Raw genomic sequence first — 18,923 nt, 5'->3', positions numbered from 1 at the left:
TCGATTCGTGTTGTGCTCTCCCACCGAGTGCTGCAGTAGAAACGGGTTCCATTTATTTGCCTTCAGTACAGACATGTTTGTTTTGCCAAGCCTGGTGCTCTCATGCCCGTAGTTCAGCTAACTTTTTTAAGCTCCCGATTTGCTTAATCAGAAGGACAAGGTTTCCCTTCTCGTAGATAAAACAGCGTCAAACGCAAGCCTCTACCAATTATCTAGAGTCTGGCAGCTAGCCTTGGTGCTGAAGTTTGAAACGCACTACATATGGAGTTCACAGCAATGCTCTCAGATCAGGTCTTACACCCCCATATTCTCACTGCTCTCAGCAGTTATAATGGATTTGACTCCTAAGAAGCACTAGAGAACTGGATCGTTCTTAAAGCTTATCTATATTATAGAACCTCAAACAGAGGGAACAAAACTCAAGGAACCAGCATCCTTCTGGGATAAGAGGAGACAATGAAACACAGTAGTATGCACATATGATGACTTACATGCTTCTTAGATTTTCTATAAAGAATTTTTATTTTTATTATTTGCAAGAGGGAGTGGGCACTTGTATACACACACACACACACATACACACACACACACACACACACACACACGAGGCTGGAGTTGGCTTGAGGTATCTTCTATCTCTGTCTGAAACAGAGTCTCTCACTGGACCTAGAGATCAACCATTCCTGCTAAGCTAGCTGGCCATCAAGCCCCAGGGACTTACCTTTCTGTAACAGCACTAAAGTTTCAGTCTGACCCACAAACCCAGATTTTGCATAGGTACTAGGTATCCCAACTCAGGTCCTCGCCCTTGGGCAGCAAACACTTGAGCCATCTCCCCAGGCCTATTTTTATATCTAAAATTATTAAACTAATGAATCTGAATGGAGGCACATACTCTTATAAAACATTATATCACATAGATTTCCATACAGAAATGCAGAACCTTCTTATACTGTAAGGCTGACCAATAAATCTCCCTTCCATGATTTTTATGAATTAGAAAATGTTTGCAAATTGACAATTTTTAGACTGCAGGCTTTAATTGTGTGTTATTAACAGCAGTATTTTGTTAAGTTGCTGTTACAATAAAATGAGAACGAACACATACACGCATATATTAAGCAAAGGAAACTTACCTAAAAATGTATCTGCCAGAATGATCGACTGGGATGACAGGGCTGCCCGGAAGCCCTTACTTTCTGAAGGAATAATAGTTGACTGGCACACAAATGCTCCAACCAAATTCAAATCATCTGACCCTGTCACCATCTCCTTTACTGTAAAGTCTGAAATATTGTTGGTGCAGAGAGCCATCTTTCTCCCCTAGGAAAGCAAAGCCACAAGCAAATGGTTCACTGATAATTAGTCTTTAATCTCAACTAGCTTGTGACTCCTGTCAGACTGGGTGCTAGCTCCTTACCACAGAAATGCTCGTTTAAATGTTCTGGGATGGTAACCAGGCATCAGTCTCAAAGCAATTCCAATGTTAAATAGAAAGTAGGAGTTGAAGATTTTATGCTAAGCCCAAAACAAGCATTGCAACCATCATTTGTTTTGGATGGAAGCCATATAACGCCAGGAAATAAATATCATCTATGAAATGTTTACTTCATAGGCATTCAGGGGACGCAGCAAACTGCTCATGAAGATTTGGATGCCAAGGAAGAAATGATCTCTCCTTTCTCCTTCAACAGTCTAAGTACAGCTGTAGAAGGTCTAAAAGCTTCAGCATTCTAGGACATCTGAACTCCAGACTCTTGATCCCTTCTGGTATCTTAGTAACCTATTCTTGGACAGAGCAGTGTGTCAGTTTAGACTAAAAGTGAACAAGAGGTTAACTTTTCAGCCGGAGGCTGGTTGTATTTGTATAATGTTTAAATATACTTCAAAGAACTATACCTTGCTCTATAATTTTTATGAAGAAATGTAAAAAGAAAATTGGAAAACCATTTAATTGGCCTTAGAGTATATACATATAGGTATGAAACATAAATAGTTCTCATTTTTTTTAAGTTTATCTCTGTAATTCTTTATTGAAAAATATTGCTATACACATAGAGACTGAAAACAGGGTTAAAGATGAGAAACAGGTACTGGGATCCTGACATTAGAACTTAAACATATTGGTGCCTTTTAGAGACAATGTTACTATCCAAATGACAGAACCAAGGTCAAAGCAGAATACAAGGGCTTCCTCAAACTTTCTGCAATGAAGTAAATACACTAACAGGATTGGAGATGGGCACACAGCTGAAGTGAGCAACATGACATGATTTCAGGGTTGTCCTTTCCGTGTTGTGTTGTGTTGTCATACAGGAAGTTATGGTGAGTTCGTGTCCTTCATTATAAGTGGGCTGGAGATTTTTTTCCAATATTGTTTTCTTTGAAAATGAAAGGGGATCATCTATTTTAGTTTTAGGGGGCCTGGGAACTTTTTGAAAATTTTCATTTGTGGACCAATGTAGTGTGAATGCTAAAGAAGGGCAGGGGTAAAATAGGGCTTGAATCTCTTGTTCTCCATAGACCAGAAAACTTCCCTCTGCAAGGCAGGTTCACATCACAAATCCCAGAGAGTGTGCATCAGAAATGCACGTTTGCTTCAGTCCCTGGTAACCTCAGGACTTGGTGTCAGTATAAAAGGTAGTCAGCTGAAAATTTTCATAAGTAAATATTGACAGCCAGAAAACAGTTGATGTCAGGTAATAGTTCTCATTCTTAATGCAACTAGCAATTCTAACATATAAATTTTCTCCCATCATAAGGCTTTCTCAGCACAAGGCAAGGGAAATAGATCTTTACTAAGTGGTTGCAGCCAAGAAAATAGTAGAAAAATAGCTAAAGGTACTCAGAGGGAGGGAGGAGGAATGACAAAGCCTAAAAGAAAACAAGTGAGAACAATAAATGTTGGGCCTGGCTACTGCCTCTTGTATTCACATGAGTTTGAGGTTAGCCTGGCCTACATATTGAGTTATAGGTTACCCTGGTCTACTCATCCAAAAGAAAAAAAAACACACACACACACACACACACACACACACACACACACGCAGGCATACATTCATACATATATATACATGCACACATGCACGCACACGCACATGCAATGCACATACATGCATATATACATACACACACATGCAAACATACATACATGCACGCACACACACATACACAGAGAGAGAGAGAGAGACAGACAAGAGAGAGAGGAGAAGAGAGAGAGAGAGAAAGAGAGAGGGAGAAGACATTTAAAAAGATAGATGGATCAGGCAGTAGTAATAAAAAATAGTATTACGAATAAAAAAGAAAATGGAACTAATTTCATTCATTGCTTCATATAAACATATTCAGCATGTATTCCTTTATTAAGTGGAATGAGTCATCAACCAACCTAATGAGTAGGTTGAATTACTGCTTGTAAAGTCAGGTCCTGAGAAGTGCTTTGTCTTAGCTAGGGGTATAGCTTCAGTAAATCACCATGACCAACTTGGAGAGGAGTCTGTTTCATCTTAGTTTGCTGTCCATCATCCAGTGATGCCAAGGCAGCAACTCAAGCCGGTCAGTTACACTGAAGCAGACTTCATGGAGGAGTGCTGCTACAGGCTTGCTCCCCATGACTTGCTCAGCTTGCGTTCTTTATACAACTAGTACCACCCACATTGGGCTAGGACTCCTGAGCCAATCATTAATCAAGAAAATGCCTGACAGATTTGCCTATAGACTAATCTTACACAGACATTTTTCTCATCTAAGAAACCCCCTTCCTCGACAAAATAATCACTGGAGGTAGAGGGTGGGAGGGACTTGGGAGGAAGAGAGGAGGGAGATGGGAAAAGGAGGGAGCAGAATCAGGTATGGGAGGAGACAGAGGAGAGAGGTAGAGAGGGTCAGGAAATTGAATAGAGGTGTGTAGCAATGGGGCATGAGGAACTGGTGTAGCCACCAGAAAGTCCCACATGACAGGAAAGCAAAAGGCTCCCAAAACCCGATAGGGATGACGTTAGCTGAAATACCCAACCAAGGGGAGACAGAACCTGTAGAAACCATATCCAGAGATTAGGCAAGGCCCCCAGTTGAAAGATGGGACCACTCACCCATCTCAAAAAATTTAACCCAGAATTGCTCCTGTCTAAAGGAAATACAGGGATAAAGAATGGAGCAGAGACTGAAGAAAAGGCCATCCAAAGACTGCCCCACCTGGGAATCCATCCCATATGCAGCCACCAAACCCAGTCACTATTGCTGATGCCAAGCAGTGCTTGCTGACAGGAGTCTGATGTAGCTGTCCCCTAAGAGGCTCTGCCAGAGCCTTTACCAGTACAGATGGGAATGCTTGCAGCCAATCATCAGACTGAATGTGAGGACTCCAATGGAGGAGTTAGAGAAAAGACTGAAGGAGATGAAGGGTTTGCAACCCCATAGAAAGAAAAATAATACCAACCAACCAGACCCCCAGAGCTCCCAGGGACTAAACCACCATCCAAAGAGTACACATGGAGGGATCCATGGCTCCAGCTGCATATGTAGCAGAGGATGGCAATGTCTGGCATCAATGGGAGGGGAGGCCCATGGTCCTGTGAAGGCTCCATGCCCCAGCATGGGGAATGCTAGGGTGGTAAAGGCAGGGAGTGGGTGGGGAGGAGTACTCTCATAGAAACAGGAGAGGGGGATAGGATGGGGGTTTAAAGAAAGGAAACTGGAAGGGAAGCCCTTGGCCAAAGCTGGACCCCCAGTGAATGGGATTGTTGGGGGGGTGGTAATGGATGGAGGATGGGGAGGGGAACACCCATATACAAGGGGAGTTTGGGGGATGTTGGCCTGGAAACTGGGAAAGGGAATAACATTTGAAATGTAAATAAGAAATACCCAATTTAGTAAAGATGGGGAAACTGGGAAGGAGGATAACATTTGAAATGTAAATAAAGAAAAAAACCAATAAAATTTTTTTTTAAAAAAAGATAGAAACCTCCTTCCCAAACGATTCTAGCTTTTATCAAGTTGACAAAAAGCTAGCCAGCACATTCAGATAACAAAAGTCATAGGTATCTTATTTAAAAACTTGTATGGTAACCAGTTCCTTTTCATTTCACTCAACAAGTTTGTCATAGAGAACTCACCTCCAGCAGAAGGACGGTATCAAGAGAGGGATGGGGTTGCCATCCCACAGTCAAAAACTCTGACCCATAATTGTTCCTGTCTGAAAGAACTGCAGGGACAAAAATGGAGATTCTCAGGAAAAGGAGGTCCAGTGACAAGACCAAAGTGGGATCCAGCACAAGAGGAAGTCCCAAGGCCTGACACTATTACTGAGGCTATGGAGGGCTCACAAAAAGGACCCTATCATGACTGCCCTCTTAAAAACCCAACAAGCAGCCAAAAGAGTCAGATGCAGACATTTGCACTCAACCAATGGACAGAAGCAGCTGATTCATGTGGTTGAATAAGAAAAAATCTGGAAGAAGCTGAGGAGGAGAGGGATGCTGCAGGAGGACCAGCAGTCTCAATTTACATGAATCCCTGAGATTCCTCAGACACTGGGTCACCAACCAGGCAGCATACACCAGCTAATATGAGGCCCCCAACACATATACAGCAGAGGACTGCTGGGTTTGAACTCAGTCAGAGAAGATACACCTAACTCTAAAGAAATTGGAGGCCCCAGGGAGTGGGGAGGTATGGTGGGATGGGGGTGGAGGGTAGGGGTGGGGAGTGGAGACATCCTCATGGAGATGGGGGGAGGAGGTATGAGATGTAGAACAGTCAGAGGGTGGACTATCTGGACTATAAAAAAAGATTAAATAAAAATAACAAGTTTGTCATAGCATCTCATAATGATGATGATTGGATATATAGGGGTCAATATGAAAAAGACAGGAAAAACTTCCCATTACATATTAAATTTTTGACTTTGTTAATGGCATATGTAATGGATACATGCTCTCTCTGTCTTTCTCTCTGTCTCCCTCTGTCTCTCTGTCTCCCTCTGTGTCTCTCTGTCTCTGTCTGTCTCTGTGTCTCTCTGTCTCTGTCTCTGTGTCTCTGTCTCTTTCTCTCTCTCTCTTCTTTCTCTCTCTCTCTCTCTCTCTCTCTCTCTCTCTCTCTCTCTCTCTCTCTCTCTCTGTCTCTGTCTTGTGTGCCCCCCCTCCAAACTACAACCCCACACAGAAATGAAAATATGGCACCTACAGTGGTATAATTCTCCCATGGATGGTAACAAAGTTGTACTTTTCCCATCCCACCAAATAAATCCCATACACATCGGCAGAGGCTACTTTATCAATTAACACTTGACCCTCTGTATCTCTTTTTGAATTTGGACAGAATTCCTACTGGTATTTTCCCCCTTTTGAAAATATAAGGAGAATTCATGTCATACATCAACATGGGTAGATTAAGGAATGCTGCGAACTGGCAGAACAGGAATTCCGGGGAGTGTTGTAAGGGTGCTTCAGAGGAGACTGGTGTGTGAGGTGGTTGATGAGGAAGGGAAGACCTGCCTTCAATATGAACAGCATCACTCAATTGGATAAACCCAAATGGATAGAACAAAGGGGCAGAGGCAAGAATTCCTTCTTCCTGAGCCTGCCACACTCACCTCCTGCCACAAACATTAGGACGTCAAATTTTCTGACCTTGAGATCCCAGGACGTATAGCAACAGGCCCAGGTCTCAGTCTTCTGCCTTCTCTTGTTCTAAAGACTTTGTACTTGGGCGGAGTCATACCAGTAGCAGCCCAGCAAGGTATCCCATTTCCAGAGAGCCTATCCTAGGGTTTTCACACCCCACAATTATTTGCATCAATTCCTCACATAAATCTCCATTTATGTAGATATTATTTTTTCTGTCCCCAAGGAATATTAATACAATAAACTTCCTCATACCATAACACCTTACCTATAATTTTTAGAAATGAGATTAAAAAGCTTATCCCTTCCCACTTTCAGGAAGAGAGGGAGGGAAGGACTATTTAAGCCATACCAACAAGGCTTGGAGTTCAGCTGATTGGATATCAGATTGACTGACAGTCTGGGGAGCAGATGAGACCGCCCTGGTAGAGAAAACTGTCAACAGGATAGGAAGTGAGAAGACTTTAAAACAATCTCCATTCCTGACATCAGTTGTTGATTGCCATGGAGGTGTCATTGGTCATTTAACTCAGAACATATCTTCAAAAGAATAGAGATCCATCTCATCCCAGACGGAGAGAACTCACCTCATGCCCGCATAAGCTGATATTGAAGAAATGGAAGTATTTGGTTCCCTTGGAGGTGAAGCTGGGGCCATTCATTAGAGAGCCCACACTGCTGAGGTTGCGGAAGTCATAGTGCAGACTCTGGTTTTCTTTTTCATGGTAGAAAAAGCAGTCGCTGTAGCAAAGCGAGTGATCCTTCATTGAAAAACAGAGGAAAAAACTATTCACTGACAAGAAAATGTTTTCACAATTTCTAGATATAAAATATTTCAGTAATTGTTGTCTTATATCTTGTCATACCAGTGGTAGAAGATTCCTAACCGCTAAGTGTCTCTACAAAAATGTTCGGAAGAGTCAAGATGTTTTCAATCGGGGATATTTTTCTCAGACAACCTCCTTATGGGAGGATATTTTTTAAGAAATACTAAAAGCTTTCCATTAAGCCTGTTTTCAGACAACAAAGCCATTCCATTGAGCTACTCTGAATCCTCGACTGGTCTGCTGTTTTGCTTCAAACTTGAAATTCTGTACACCAGGATTACTGCTTTCCAGAGCATTCTACACCCAGTTTATGAGAGCAGTGACTCCTCCTACCTTGGAAGTGAACAAGGTATCAATTTTAGTACTTTTAAAAAACATTTTCATTTGAACATTTCCCCTCATATTTTGTCACCAGTAGCCAACATTTCCACAGCATCAATTCGGAGCTCAATTAACGTAATAGAAAACGGGAAAGAGAACTACAAAGCATTTTCCAACATCAAAAGCAATTCCGCCTACCTCCCCACCCCATGGGGGATAACCAAAAAGCTCCTTACTTACCTGGGTGCTTTTACTTCCAGGCCCACATGGAATGCAAGCCTCCTTGCCATAGACCTGGTGGATGGACAGGTAGGTGTCAGCTGGACACTCCTTGCACTGATTGGTTTCTTTCTCGATGTAGTGGCCTGGGGGGCAGGGTACACATGATGATCCCGACTGCTCAGAACCCAGGGCGCAGGCCCGACATGAGGCTGCTACCCCATCAACTGCATTCGTGGCTGTGATTGAATAAATCTTCACCACATCATTGATGAGACGTCTGTTCTAGAAAGAGAGCAGAGGGAAATGGCATCTGCCTTGGAGTGCAACTGCACGACCGAGTTATGTTTTTTGTTGACACCACCAGAATATGCAGAACGTTCCAGACTGACAGCTTGTGGGGGACAGTGGGTTACCTTCACTCCCATTCAGTAGCTCTGAATAAAAACCCATAAATACTGACATTAGAAGCCACTTGACATAACCATGAAATTCCAGACGTGCTGCTGCAGGTGACATTAGGCACCTCCTAGCTGGCACAGGCACAGTGACAGACTGTGTCCAAAACAATAACAGAGTTGCTTTACATCTCACTTTACTTTACCCAGGCATAATTTAATGATACAGTCTGACCCCGAAAGTCTGGAAAGGTGGAAAATCTTGGAAGGTGGACTTCTTCCCTCACTCAAACACTGTGTGACACTGATGGACTCATTCTGAGCCTTTCTTTCCCTCTCCAACCCTTCCCCTAAGCAATGCACCTTAGTTTCTAGCAACAGGATGTCAAAGGAACAAGCAAGATCCTGAATTCTGCCTCATTTTTTCCCCCGATGATGAAATAGGATTAACTAAGGTCAGGTTTTTGCCACACTAGTGTTCAATGTCACATCTGACTGCTTAATGCTGTTGTGGACCAAGATGAAAAGACAAAGAGGAGATATATTTCCCTCTGTGTTCGCCCTCTCATGTTTATATTCTGAATACTAAATAACAATCCTTTTTTTTTCAGTGTGCTAGTCATTATCATTTTATTAGTATTTTTATTTTTATTTTTACTTTTTATTAGATATATTTTTTTTTTTATTAACTTGAGTATTTCTTATATACATTTTAAAGTGTTATTCCCTTTCCGGTTTCGGGCAAACATCCCCTCCCCTCCCCTTCTTTATGGGTGTTCCCTCCCATCCTCCCCCCTTGCCGCCCTCCCCCAACAATCTAGTTCACTGGGGGTTCAGTTTAGCAGGACCCAGGGCTTCCCCTTCCACTGGTGTTCTTACTAGGCTATTCATTGCTACCTATGAGGTCAGAGTCCAGGGTCAGTCCATGTATAGTCTTTAGGTAACAATCCTTAAAGAACAACTTGAAGTCATGAAAAATCTGGGGACTGGCGCCCCACTGAAAATCTGAACAGAAAAGAGAAAAAATGTACCGCACATGCCACCACAGCAAAGGAGCCACTCCCAGCAAAGAACTACCTTGTTCTCATTTTGATAAAGTCACATCTGTGGAGACACACAACAAATAACATGCCTGGGGCTAGGGAGATGGTGCAGTGGCAAGGTGCTTAATGGCTCTCAAGCAATCAGACAAAAACTGGGTATGGCACCCTGGGCTTCTAACTCCAATGGTAGAGCACTGGATGGGTCAGAGACAGATATCCTGGTCGCTCTCTAGCCCGTTAGTATAACCAAAATAGCTGGCTCTACCTTCTCTGGGAGATCCTGTCTCAAAAGAAAGTAATGTTGAGAATAATTAGATGACTTCCAATGCTGTTTCTGATCTTCGCATAGACACACAGTCACAGGCATACAAGCACGGTCAAAAGATAGCACACATACACACATACATACATATATTACATACATACATACATACATTCATACATACCAGCCCTGCTAATATTGAAACATACAATGGAATTTTTCAAACATGATTAGGTCTATGCTAACAATGAAAATCAATGAAAGGCAATGGTTGACTTTGTTCTACCATTCTGTATACACATGCATTCTTTCTAAAACAAGATAATATCATAATAAAAAACCTAAACCCACACAAGTTAATGACTCTTAAACAAATATTTTTGGTTAGATAAAGAGGAACAATGCTAAGAACCATCCCATTCCCCAAAAGACTCAAAAACATTTTTAAGCAAAAGCAAAATTGAGTTTTCTCTTAAGCTTCAACAACTGTATTTTCTCATCGCTCAAGATAAAAGAGTTCTATTGCTGTTCCGCCCATTTCATACATTCATACTTAAATTAAAAATTGCCACTTTATACCAATTCATTATATAACAAGATGACGGAATCAAATTAGTATCTTCTTCAATTTGAGTGACAGTTTCATGTACATCACAAGTGGGCATCATCTTTGGATTTTAAAAGAAATAAAAATTATGGAATCATATTATCTTGTATAGTGGGTGTAATACTGTATGCATCTCAGGGTGAGCCTTTACCTTTCTCTGTTCTCAGTATGGAATTCATAGTATCCTATGTACAGGTTACAGTGCTCTGCACGGATGTCATAATTTCGTTCATTGATCTTACATCTTCATGTATAGAGTTCATAATGCCCTATATGCAGCTCATAGTACACTTACAAAGGGCTTATATTGTACCTCTAAAAGATTTGTACCCCCTTGAGGGGAATTAGAGGAAGTATTGAAAGAGTTGAAGGAGCTTGCAACCCCATAAAAACAACAATGCCAACCAACCAGAGCTTCCAGGGACTAAACCACTACTGAAAGACTAGACATGGACTGACCCTGGACTCCAACTGCATATGTAGCCGAGAATAGCCTTGTTGGGCACCAGTAGAAGGGGAAGCCCTTGGTCCTGCCAAGGTTGAACCCCCAGTGCAGGGGAATATGGGGGGGCAGTAAGGGGGATGTATGGGGAAATACCCATATGGAGGAAGGGGAGGGGAGGGGATGGGGGCTTATAGACAGGAAACTGGGAAGGGGAATAACATTTGAAATGTAAGCAAATAAATATATCTAATAAAAAAAAGATTTGTAGACCCCAGTATACAGGTCAGAATGTGTTTAGATAGAGATCACGGTTTACCAGCACATAGCTTATGATGACCTCAACAGAGTTCATATTGACTTATGGAGAGAATGCTTGCCCTTTCAGATCTCACAATACTGTATATGGTGCACATGATGCTTCTGTGTACAACTTTAAGCGTCTCCAGGAGAAATCATTATGCTCTGAATGGAGATTACACCCAGGGGTAAAGAATAACAAAACAGTTGGAACTTACATCTTGACCTTGATTGGTTCTCTGGAATGCCCATGTAAATGTAAACGTTGCATTCTTGAATATGACATGCGTATAAGCTTGCTTTTCTTTGGTTCCTCCCCATGACTCCACCACATTGGTACTTTTTCTATTTATATCCTAAAACAGTAGAAAGCTATTTACAAATAAAGCACAAACTCAATATTAATACAAATACACATCCATTGCAAAGAAGTGTTTTTATTTGGAGAAAGCTGTGTAGAACTCATGACATTTTCCTGCTGCACACGACCTATTATAACAAAACAACTCTCAAAACTGCCACAAACACACTGTTAACAACATGTGAAAAAAATCCCAAGTGACTATGTCACACACTTAGAAAACATTATTTAGAAGGGAAATTTTCTCAAACTTCTTGGGGAAAACTTCTAGGATCCTCACTGAATAAAAGGCTTGCCATTTGGCACATTTTTCTTTGACTCTAACAGAACCATTTATGTAGAAATTTCTAAGTTTCCCTCTGAATTATTCTTACTACAGCTTCATCCAAGTTAAACCTAACCAAAATGCTATCCCATGCTCATGAAATATGCTCAGATAGTATCTGAAGTCCATGAGGTTTCATTTACAAACTACTTTACTAATGAATTTCTTAGCTACATTTAAGGAAAATGATCATGCAGTTTTAAGATATCCCAACCAATATACCACCATTAACATGACCTGAAAGCAAGTACAATAGCCAGTATAACTGTATAATTTATTTAAAATGAAAACAAAGATTAAGTCTGAAGTTTTAAGTCAAGCTTTCCTCTAGAATTTCTGATAAATAAATTGTTTCTATTAGTTATTTAGGATATTGGAAATACATTGTCATGACATCAAAATTCGTTTCTTCCTATAATACAGATAGAAGGATCAAAGATATTATTAAGAAATCAAATATAGATATCAGTATAGAAAAATGATTCTCACACATTACATTAATCTTATTACCAAATAACCAAATTATCATACTTGCCACTTACAAAACTAATTATGGTTCTAAGTTATAAGAAGTTAAAATATATTACCTTACTATAAATAATATACCTTTATATTGTAAAGTGTTATTTGATATCCAAAGCATTGTTATTTGTGATTTAATTTGACAACTCAAAACTCCTATGATAAAACCAATCACTTAAAGACTAAAAGAGGAATCAGGCTATCAGGCTCTGCTATAAGCTACATCTCTACAATGATTTGTAGCATGTATGCTTAGCATGGTGGTACCCTAAAAAGAAGAGGACACAGTATTAAAGATGAAAATGTACTGGGAAGAATGGAAGGTGAAAATGGGAAATGGGATATGATCAAAATATATCGAGGGTGTGTGTGTGTGTGTGTGTGTGTGTGTGTGTGTGTATGTGTGTGTGTGTGTGTATGTGTGTGTGTGAAATTATCAAAGAATAAATTAAATGTCATTGGAAACTGAATGACTGTTAAGACCAAGAGAAGAGGGAGAGGATGTCAGAATAAAACAAGACTTTGCATGCTAATTTTAAGACTTTGGTTTTTTTAAACAAAAAGTTGGGGGAAGAGGAACTACTCAGAGTAAGGAGAGGAATGTGGTCAATGTCAACTATTATTACTTCTAGAGACGACATAACAGCAACATAAATGAGAGGAGGTAGAATCAAAGGATTGAGATCACTGAACCGGTCCAGAGATAAGAGGAAATTGAATTTCTCCACAGCTTCACAGGCTAAAGACAGAAGGCCACAGCTGGGAGGGCTGAAGACTCATGGTTGATGGCTCTATTGAAGATCATCCGTGACCTTTTGCTGCCTACATGTTGGCCTTTAGCAATCACACATAAAATGTTTAAATATTCACACATCTTGGATATCATAGAAACGATTCTTTAAGATTAAAAGTTCACTAGAGTCAGACCAAAAAACACACCAAAGCAGAACTATAAATTCACCATTTAATTAAAATGATAAAATGTCAGCCAACCAAAATTTTAAAAAGGTCCATGTGATCTCAGTGTATTTGAATCGCTACTTTTCTCAAGCAAGGAATTGAAAATTAAATCACGCCTAGAATACAAACAAGCAAATTTGATACGAGCATAGTAAACTCTCTTGTCTAAGTATATTAGATTAAAATAGAAAGAATTTGCTTCCTTTCCAGAACTCTTATATGTCCACTATATTCTGCTGTCCCTTGTTAATACATCTTCCCTTGTGATGTTTGCATTGCAGAATAATTGACTTATTAGGGGAGCCTTTTCATCGGCACAAAATAATTTTCTAAAATTGATATTCTGTGGTCTTTACTACATAGGAGCCCTCACCATGAGGAATGAACACTTACTTATTGGACCTTATTGCCCAATTCTAAGTAAATTCTTTAGGTATTTTTAAAATATTTTTGGAAAATTCTAAGAAGGCCAAGAAAAATGGCCCTTATCCCAATTTGAAAGACACCAATAAATTGAAATACACTATGGAATACACTGTGAAATCCGCCTCCGATCACTCACCACCATGAAGTACAGAACACAGTCAGCTGAGCAGAGAGTCTCAAATACAAACGTTATCCTTCCTAGTTCAGAACCCGTGGCTCCAGTCATAGATGTTGGCGGTCTACATGACAGATTAAAATTGCAATATCAATAATGTATTCTGAATGCAATTCCAAACAAAATTAAGTCATGTGTACTCATTCAACTGAGAACCCATCTTCTCTCAACTAGTCTACCTGAGGAAGAACAGATCCTTCCTTTTTCAATGTGTATGTCCACACCCTTGTTCTAGATCATGATCACATGCTTCTGAAGGAAGGAAAAGTCTCACGCTAGGAAGTCTCAACAGAGGGGACTACAGTAAAGACATACATAAATGTGCTGTATACTAATTACAGAGAGTATTGAGAGTGAACAACAAAATACACTCCTGCAAGCTACTCCAGCTAAGTCTTCTGAGTTAATGATCAAAGCAACGTGGCTATCACAGATTTGGTTGTACATCTGCCAACACATTTCAGCTTCTTCTAAGAAGCATACGTGACTAACACTTTCAGGTTCTCGGTGGCCAGTGCCACAGACATTCCAAATGATATCATATACCATCCTCGGGCACACTGTTGTTTACTTGATAATAAGAACACCCTCTATAGAGCCATTCCTCCTTCTCTATTTCTATAGTGGAGGTGAGGATTCTCATACAAAGGCATCAGCTTCTCTTACTTAAATCCCGGGATATGCAAGTTTAAGATGAGATAGTCGTTGTCTGAGCCTCCAGCTCCACTCCGGATGTGATCTCCAGCCACCTCCCAACCTGAAAAGGATAAAAGACATTTTATTAGTAAAACCTCACTAATTAATAACAAAAAAAAAAGTTACAAATAAGTCGACTATACGAAGGCAAACACACACTTATGCTCAAAGGTAGAAGCACTCCAGAAAACAATCTCTTATTTTACAATATCAATTATAGATTGGATGTACAAATACACTTGCAGATATCAATAAAGACATTCTGACTGTATCACTTTGCGTACAAGTCAGTTAATGTGAGCATGGTCTTTATTCATTCTGATACACTAAGTGGAAAGTTCCCACTCTGCTGACAGCCAATGGAAAGTTGAAATTTCAAATTATTTACAAAAGATTTGGGGTCAGGAGTTCTTTTCAATTTACTGTATTGTTATTTCCCAATTTAACTTTTACCAAATGCCAATAAGTATGGCATGCATGGGATAATAGATAGATCTCCTTCCCTGAGCCATACACATGCTAACGGGTGTCAAGTGATAGTTTTGTGCACAGAAAGTCCTGTCCTCTGCACAGGAACATTCAATAGATCACAAGCCAAGAAGAGTACTTTAAAATGAGCAAAGGATATTTATGTACATATAGTATCAGGCAAGATCATGAGCAATACCTTAGCACTGATGTGTCTGCAGACATCATCTACTACTATAAGAGATGTAACACGGGCATTAATAACAGTACTAGGGTGGCAACTTGACAATTTTCAAGTAGTAGTAATTTATAAGAAACTAGTGTGTTGAGTACACGCCAAGAAAACAGAGTGAAAACTAATGTGTACTCATCCATTAGAGAAATGTTAATAGCTCTGCTGCCTAAAGGCTCCTGTGATCAAAAACAAAGAAAAGCAGAGGTGAGCAACCATGAAACCCTGTGCTCCTGAGAGAGCAGGGTATGGGTAATTGGAGAAGAATTTGGGTTTAGACAAGAGGTATACGACAGTGGTAGCAAGGACCAAGACAGTCCATGCAGAACAGTCTAACGCCAAGAAACCAAAAACTGGGGCTGTATTTCTAAGAACACCTCTCTGAATCTATGAATAGCATCGGGAGTGTGAAAGAAAGCCAAGGAAAAGGCAGTAGTGATTGTGTGTAGAGGTGACTGTGCTTCAAGGAGAAAGCCTTGCCTCACATGTTTCAGGGTTGCCCAATGCAGAGTCCACCAACATCCCCCGTTTTTATCTATATTGATAAAAAATAGAAATACAGATTTTTTTCGCTTACCATTATCTTTTATATTTAGTGATATCAAAAATGTTTCTCCACTACAAATCATTATATATATGCATATATATATATATGTATCCCGTCTAATTTTAAGTATATCTCTATCGTTCAAAAAATTGTTTTCTCCTGCTTTTCATTCTTATAAGAAACATTAAAATTAAGATCTTTGAACACAACTTCCTTCTTCATATTGCATTGTCTCATTGATCCCCAAGAAATAGCATTACTGAGTCAGAAGAACAGTAAAACTTTCTGGAAAGGCATTTTTCAAATTTCATTCAATATAGTTTCCATATAATAAAGACAGACATAGTATTTCATTCCATCATGTTACCTTATACATGTAAACAATATCCTATTGCTGGAAAGTTAGATCATTTCCACTTGTATTTTTGTAGATAACGCCCAATGAATCCATTCATGAACAATCAACTTGTCTCCAACTTCCAATTTCTCACAGGCAGAATATCAATATACAAAAATTGGCTCTTCATCCCTAATATGCAATGTCAGCAAATTAAGACTTGAGGAATATGAAAACACCTCCACCATGTATCCAAGCCAGTGTGGACATGGCTGCTTTAACTCTCCAGTCCTTCCTCAGGCAGGCTGGCTTCGCAAGCTTTTCCATTTGACCCTGCTGTACGCTGTTCATTACAGAATGGCACAGAGACTCCAGGTCACAGAAAACACATACCTCTCTTTACCTTTGCATTCTTATTTTACTTTGCTGCTTTAAAATAATTTTAAAATATAGCCTTTGAATAAATTGATGATGAGTAAATCAAGTGTTGCTGTGAGAGTTAGAGTCTTCTATATTTGTCTCTGATAGTCTGTAGTAGTGAGCAAACACACACACACACAAACACACACACACACACACACACATATGTACTAGGTCTTCTGTAGATTCATCCAATATGCTTGCTTTTCCAGTCCTAATTTCCTAATTGATCTTAAATTCCTCACTTCAAATTTAATCATAAGACACATTTTAGGGTTATCAACTCTCATAGAAAGATAATTACAGTAGTGTTTCCTGAAGTGGAAATTTCTGGTTTCTTTGGAGATTCCGTTGTGTCATGTGATGTTTTTCTGGAAACTGTCTGATGAGAGGATGTTTTTGCTGAAGCAGACCCATGGGAGGATAGTTTGCTGATAACAGACATGTGGTGTTTCTCTGCAGGCAGCCTGGCAAAAGGGCATGTGATGTTTTGCTAGAGCCCATACTCGAGGAAACACATGTTTGGGAAGGATATAAATATAGCCCGATGTACAGTAGACAACACTGGATGGCATTGGTACACCTTGCCATTCTTTGCTGGTCATCTTTTGTCATGCAGAGAAACACACCAAAAATCTTCTGGTGGTATTCTGGTAGCTTCTTGCTGTAGACTTGGGCCGATTGGCAGAGCCTTGCAGTGTCTCCTGGATCAACCTGTCATTGCTGATTTGTGAATGGTGCTTGCGAGTGGATCAAGCTGCCACTGCTTATTGGCGCGACTTGAACTGCTGACATCCTGACAACGCAGACTGGATTTACTTCAAAGAAATATTTCTAAACAGGTCCACATCCTCCTTGGCCCTATTAACCTTTCCTTTCTACTACCTCTGGTGGGTGGTGGACTGGAAGGGGATGTTAAAGCATTTAAGAACCCTTATTAAAAATGGGTTTTTAAAAAAATCTAAGCCTGCATTTTCCTCTTCCCTCAGGGGATAAATTCCTTATGGTGGTGTTATTGGGCAATAAAGAACATTTCAAATTTGATATACATCAGGTCTTGGTCTTTCACTCATCTGTTGGCTTGAAATTATTCAAGTCTCCATTTCTTCCAATTGATCTCTATACTCAAGTGAGCATCCCATAGCCTTTGTCCCAAATCTGCTTTGGAAAGATACTGATTCTAAACATGCAGTTTTAAAACTGTTTATATAAACTTAGAGACAAGGACCAAATGTAAGATGGAGAAATGTAAGCGGATAAAAATGATGGTGAGCTACTAGAATTAAAGGCTGGGTTCCACTGTTTACCCTTGTCGGTTAGGACGCCTGCCAGTGTCAGAGGTCAAAACGAATGTGACCAACAAGGATTGTTGGAAGAATGTTAGCTCTGCTACATTTGCAAGTTTTCACTAAGTGGGTTTTAATGGCATCTTAAGAACACAGTCAGGGACTTTACTGAAAATGGACATTTGAAATCTTTACCCCTTTACCATGTACGGCCCAGGACTGAGCCAGACTAAAAGGATATAGTAACTTACTGCTTCTTCGAACACCAAATGATGTAAGATGCTGTCACCCTCCATGGGACATGTCTCTGGTGTTTGTGACTTTAAACATGAAGTTCAATATCTACTTGAAAAGTGACTACATAGAATGCAAGATTAATACAGCAGCCTGGGCACCTCCAAACCCCCATGCACACATCTATCCTCGGGAGATCGGCTGTGAGACCCACAGTGGATACACCAAGCTCTACCATTTCATACCCTTTCTATCTTAGCACCGACCACTATTTAATTCTCCCATTTTGAGGTGTGAGAATAATGCTGGCACAGAAGTCGTTTTTCCTTCTTCACAGCTCAGTGGCTAAAAGCTTTTCCTTACCATGGATTTTAGCAACTTCAGCATAGAATTTATGTTCTATCTTTACTGAGTTGAGAACTTTTGCATTTTCAGCTGAGAGGGTGGGAGGGAGGGAGAGATTCTCTTTGGCATGTTTTTTGCACGTTTTTTTCCATGGTTCGAGATTTTTATTGAGAGAGTTATTTGAACACAGATATTGCGAAACCTGAGCACTGGATCTAAAAACCAAGATGGCTAGCTACTAAGTCACTAATGGACAGGAAGCAGACGTAACCACACAAAGGAATAATTCACATCCTAGGCTGGAAGAGAAAAAAATAAAAGGCATGAGGTTTCATTAGCTACTTAGAACACTTGGCCATTTTAAACTTTAAGTATTTGTTTCTATGCTTTTTCTAATTGGTGTTTACATACTGCTATTGACAATCGAAAGCTAAAACCAAAGGAAGTGGAGCTGTGGAAAGGGCAGAAGCACCATGGTTGTGATTACTTTAAGAAAGGCATCTGATTGATTGCCTGATTTTTATATAAGGGCTGGAAGGTGAACACA

The 18,923-nt window shown here is 40.1% G+C and overlaps 1 protein-coding gene across 1 annotated transcript in view; it reads right to left on the bottom strand.

Annotated features, from left to right (window-relative positions):
- Nucleotides 1-18,923, bottom strand: part of Elapor2 (endosome-lysosome associated apoptosis and autophagy regulator family member 2) — a 182,051-nt gene that overhangs the window by 36,482 nt on the left and 126,646 nt on the right. The window contains exons 11-16 of the mRNA XM_032907046.1: nucleotides 14,478-14,568; nucleotides 13,773-13,875; nucleotides 11,261-11,398; nucleotides 8,012-8,275; nucleotides 7,211-7,384; nucleotides 1,137-1,323 (exon numbers count right to left, since the gene is read on the bottom strand). Of these exons, the coding sequence (XP_032762937.1) occupies nucleotides 1,137-1,323; nucleotides 7,211-7,384; nucleotides 8,012-8,275; nucleotides 11,261-11,398; nucleotides 13,773-13,875; nucleotides 14,478-14,568 (957 nt within the window). The remainder of the gene's footprint in view (nucleotides 1-1,136; nucleotides 1,324-7,210; nucleotides 7,385-8,011; nucleotides 8,276-11,260; nucleotides 11,399-13,772; nucleotides 13,876-14,477; nucleotides 14,569-18,923) is intronic.

The sequence above is a fragment of the Rattus rattus genome, chromosome 6, assembly GCF_011064425.1.
Source record: "Rattus rattus isolate New Zealand chromosome 6, Rrattus_CSIRO_v1, whole genome shotgun sequence".
Classification (NCBI taxonomy): Eukaryota; Metazoa; Chordata; class Mammalia; order Rodentia; family Muridae; genus Rattus; species Rattus rattus.
This window is presented reverse-complemented; position numbering and strand designations above follow the sequence as displayed.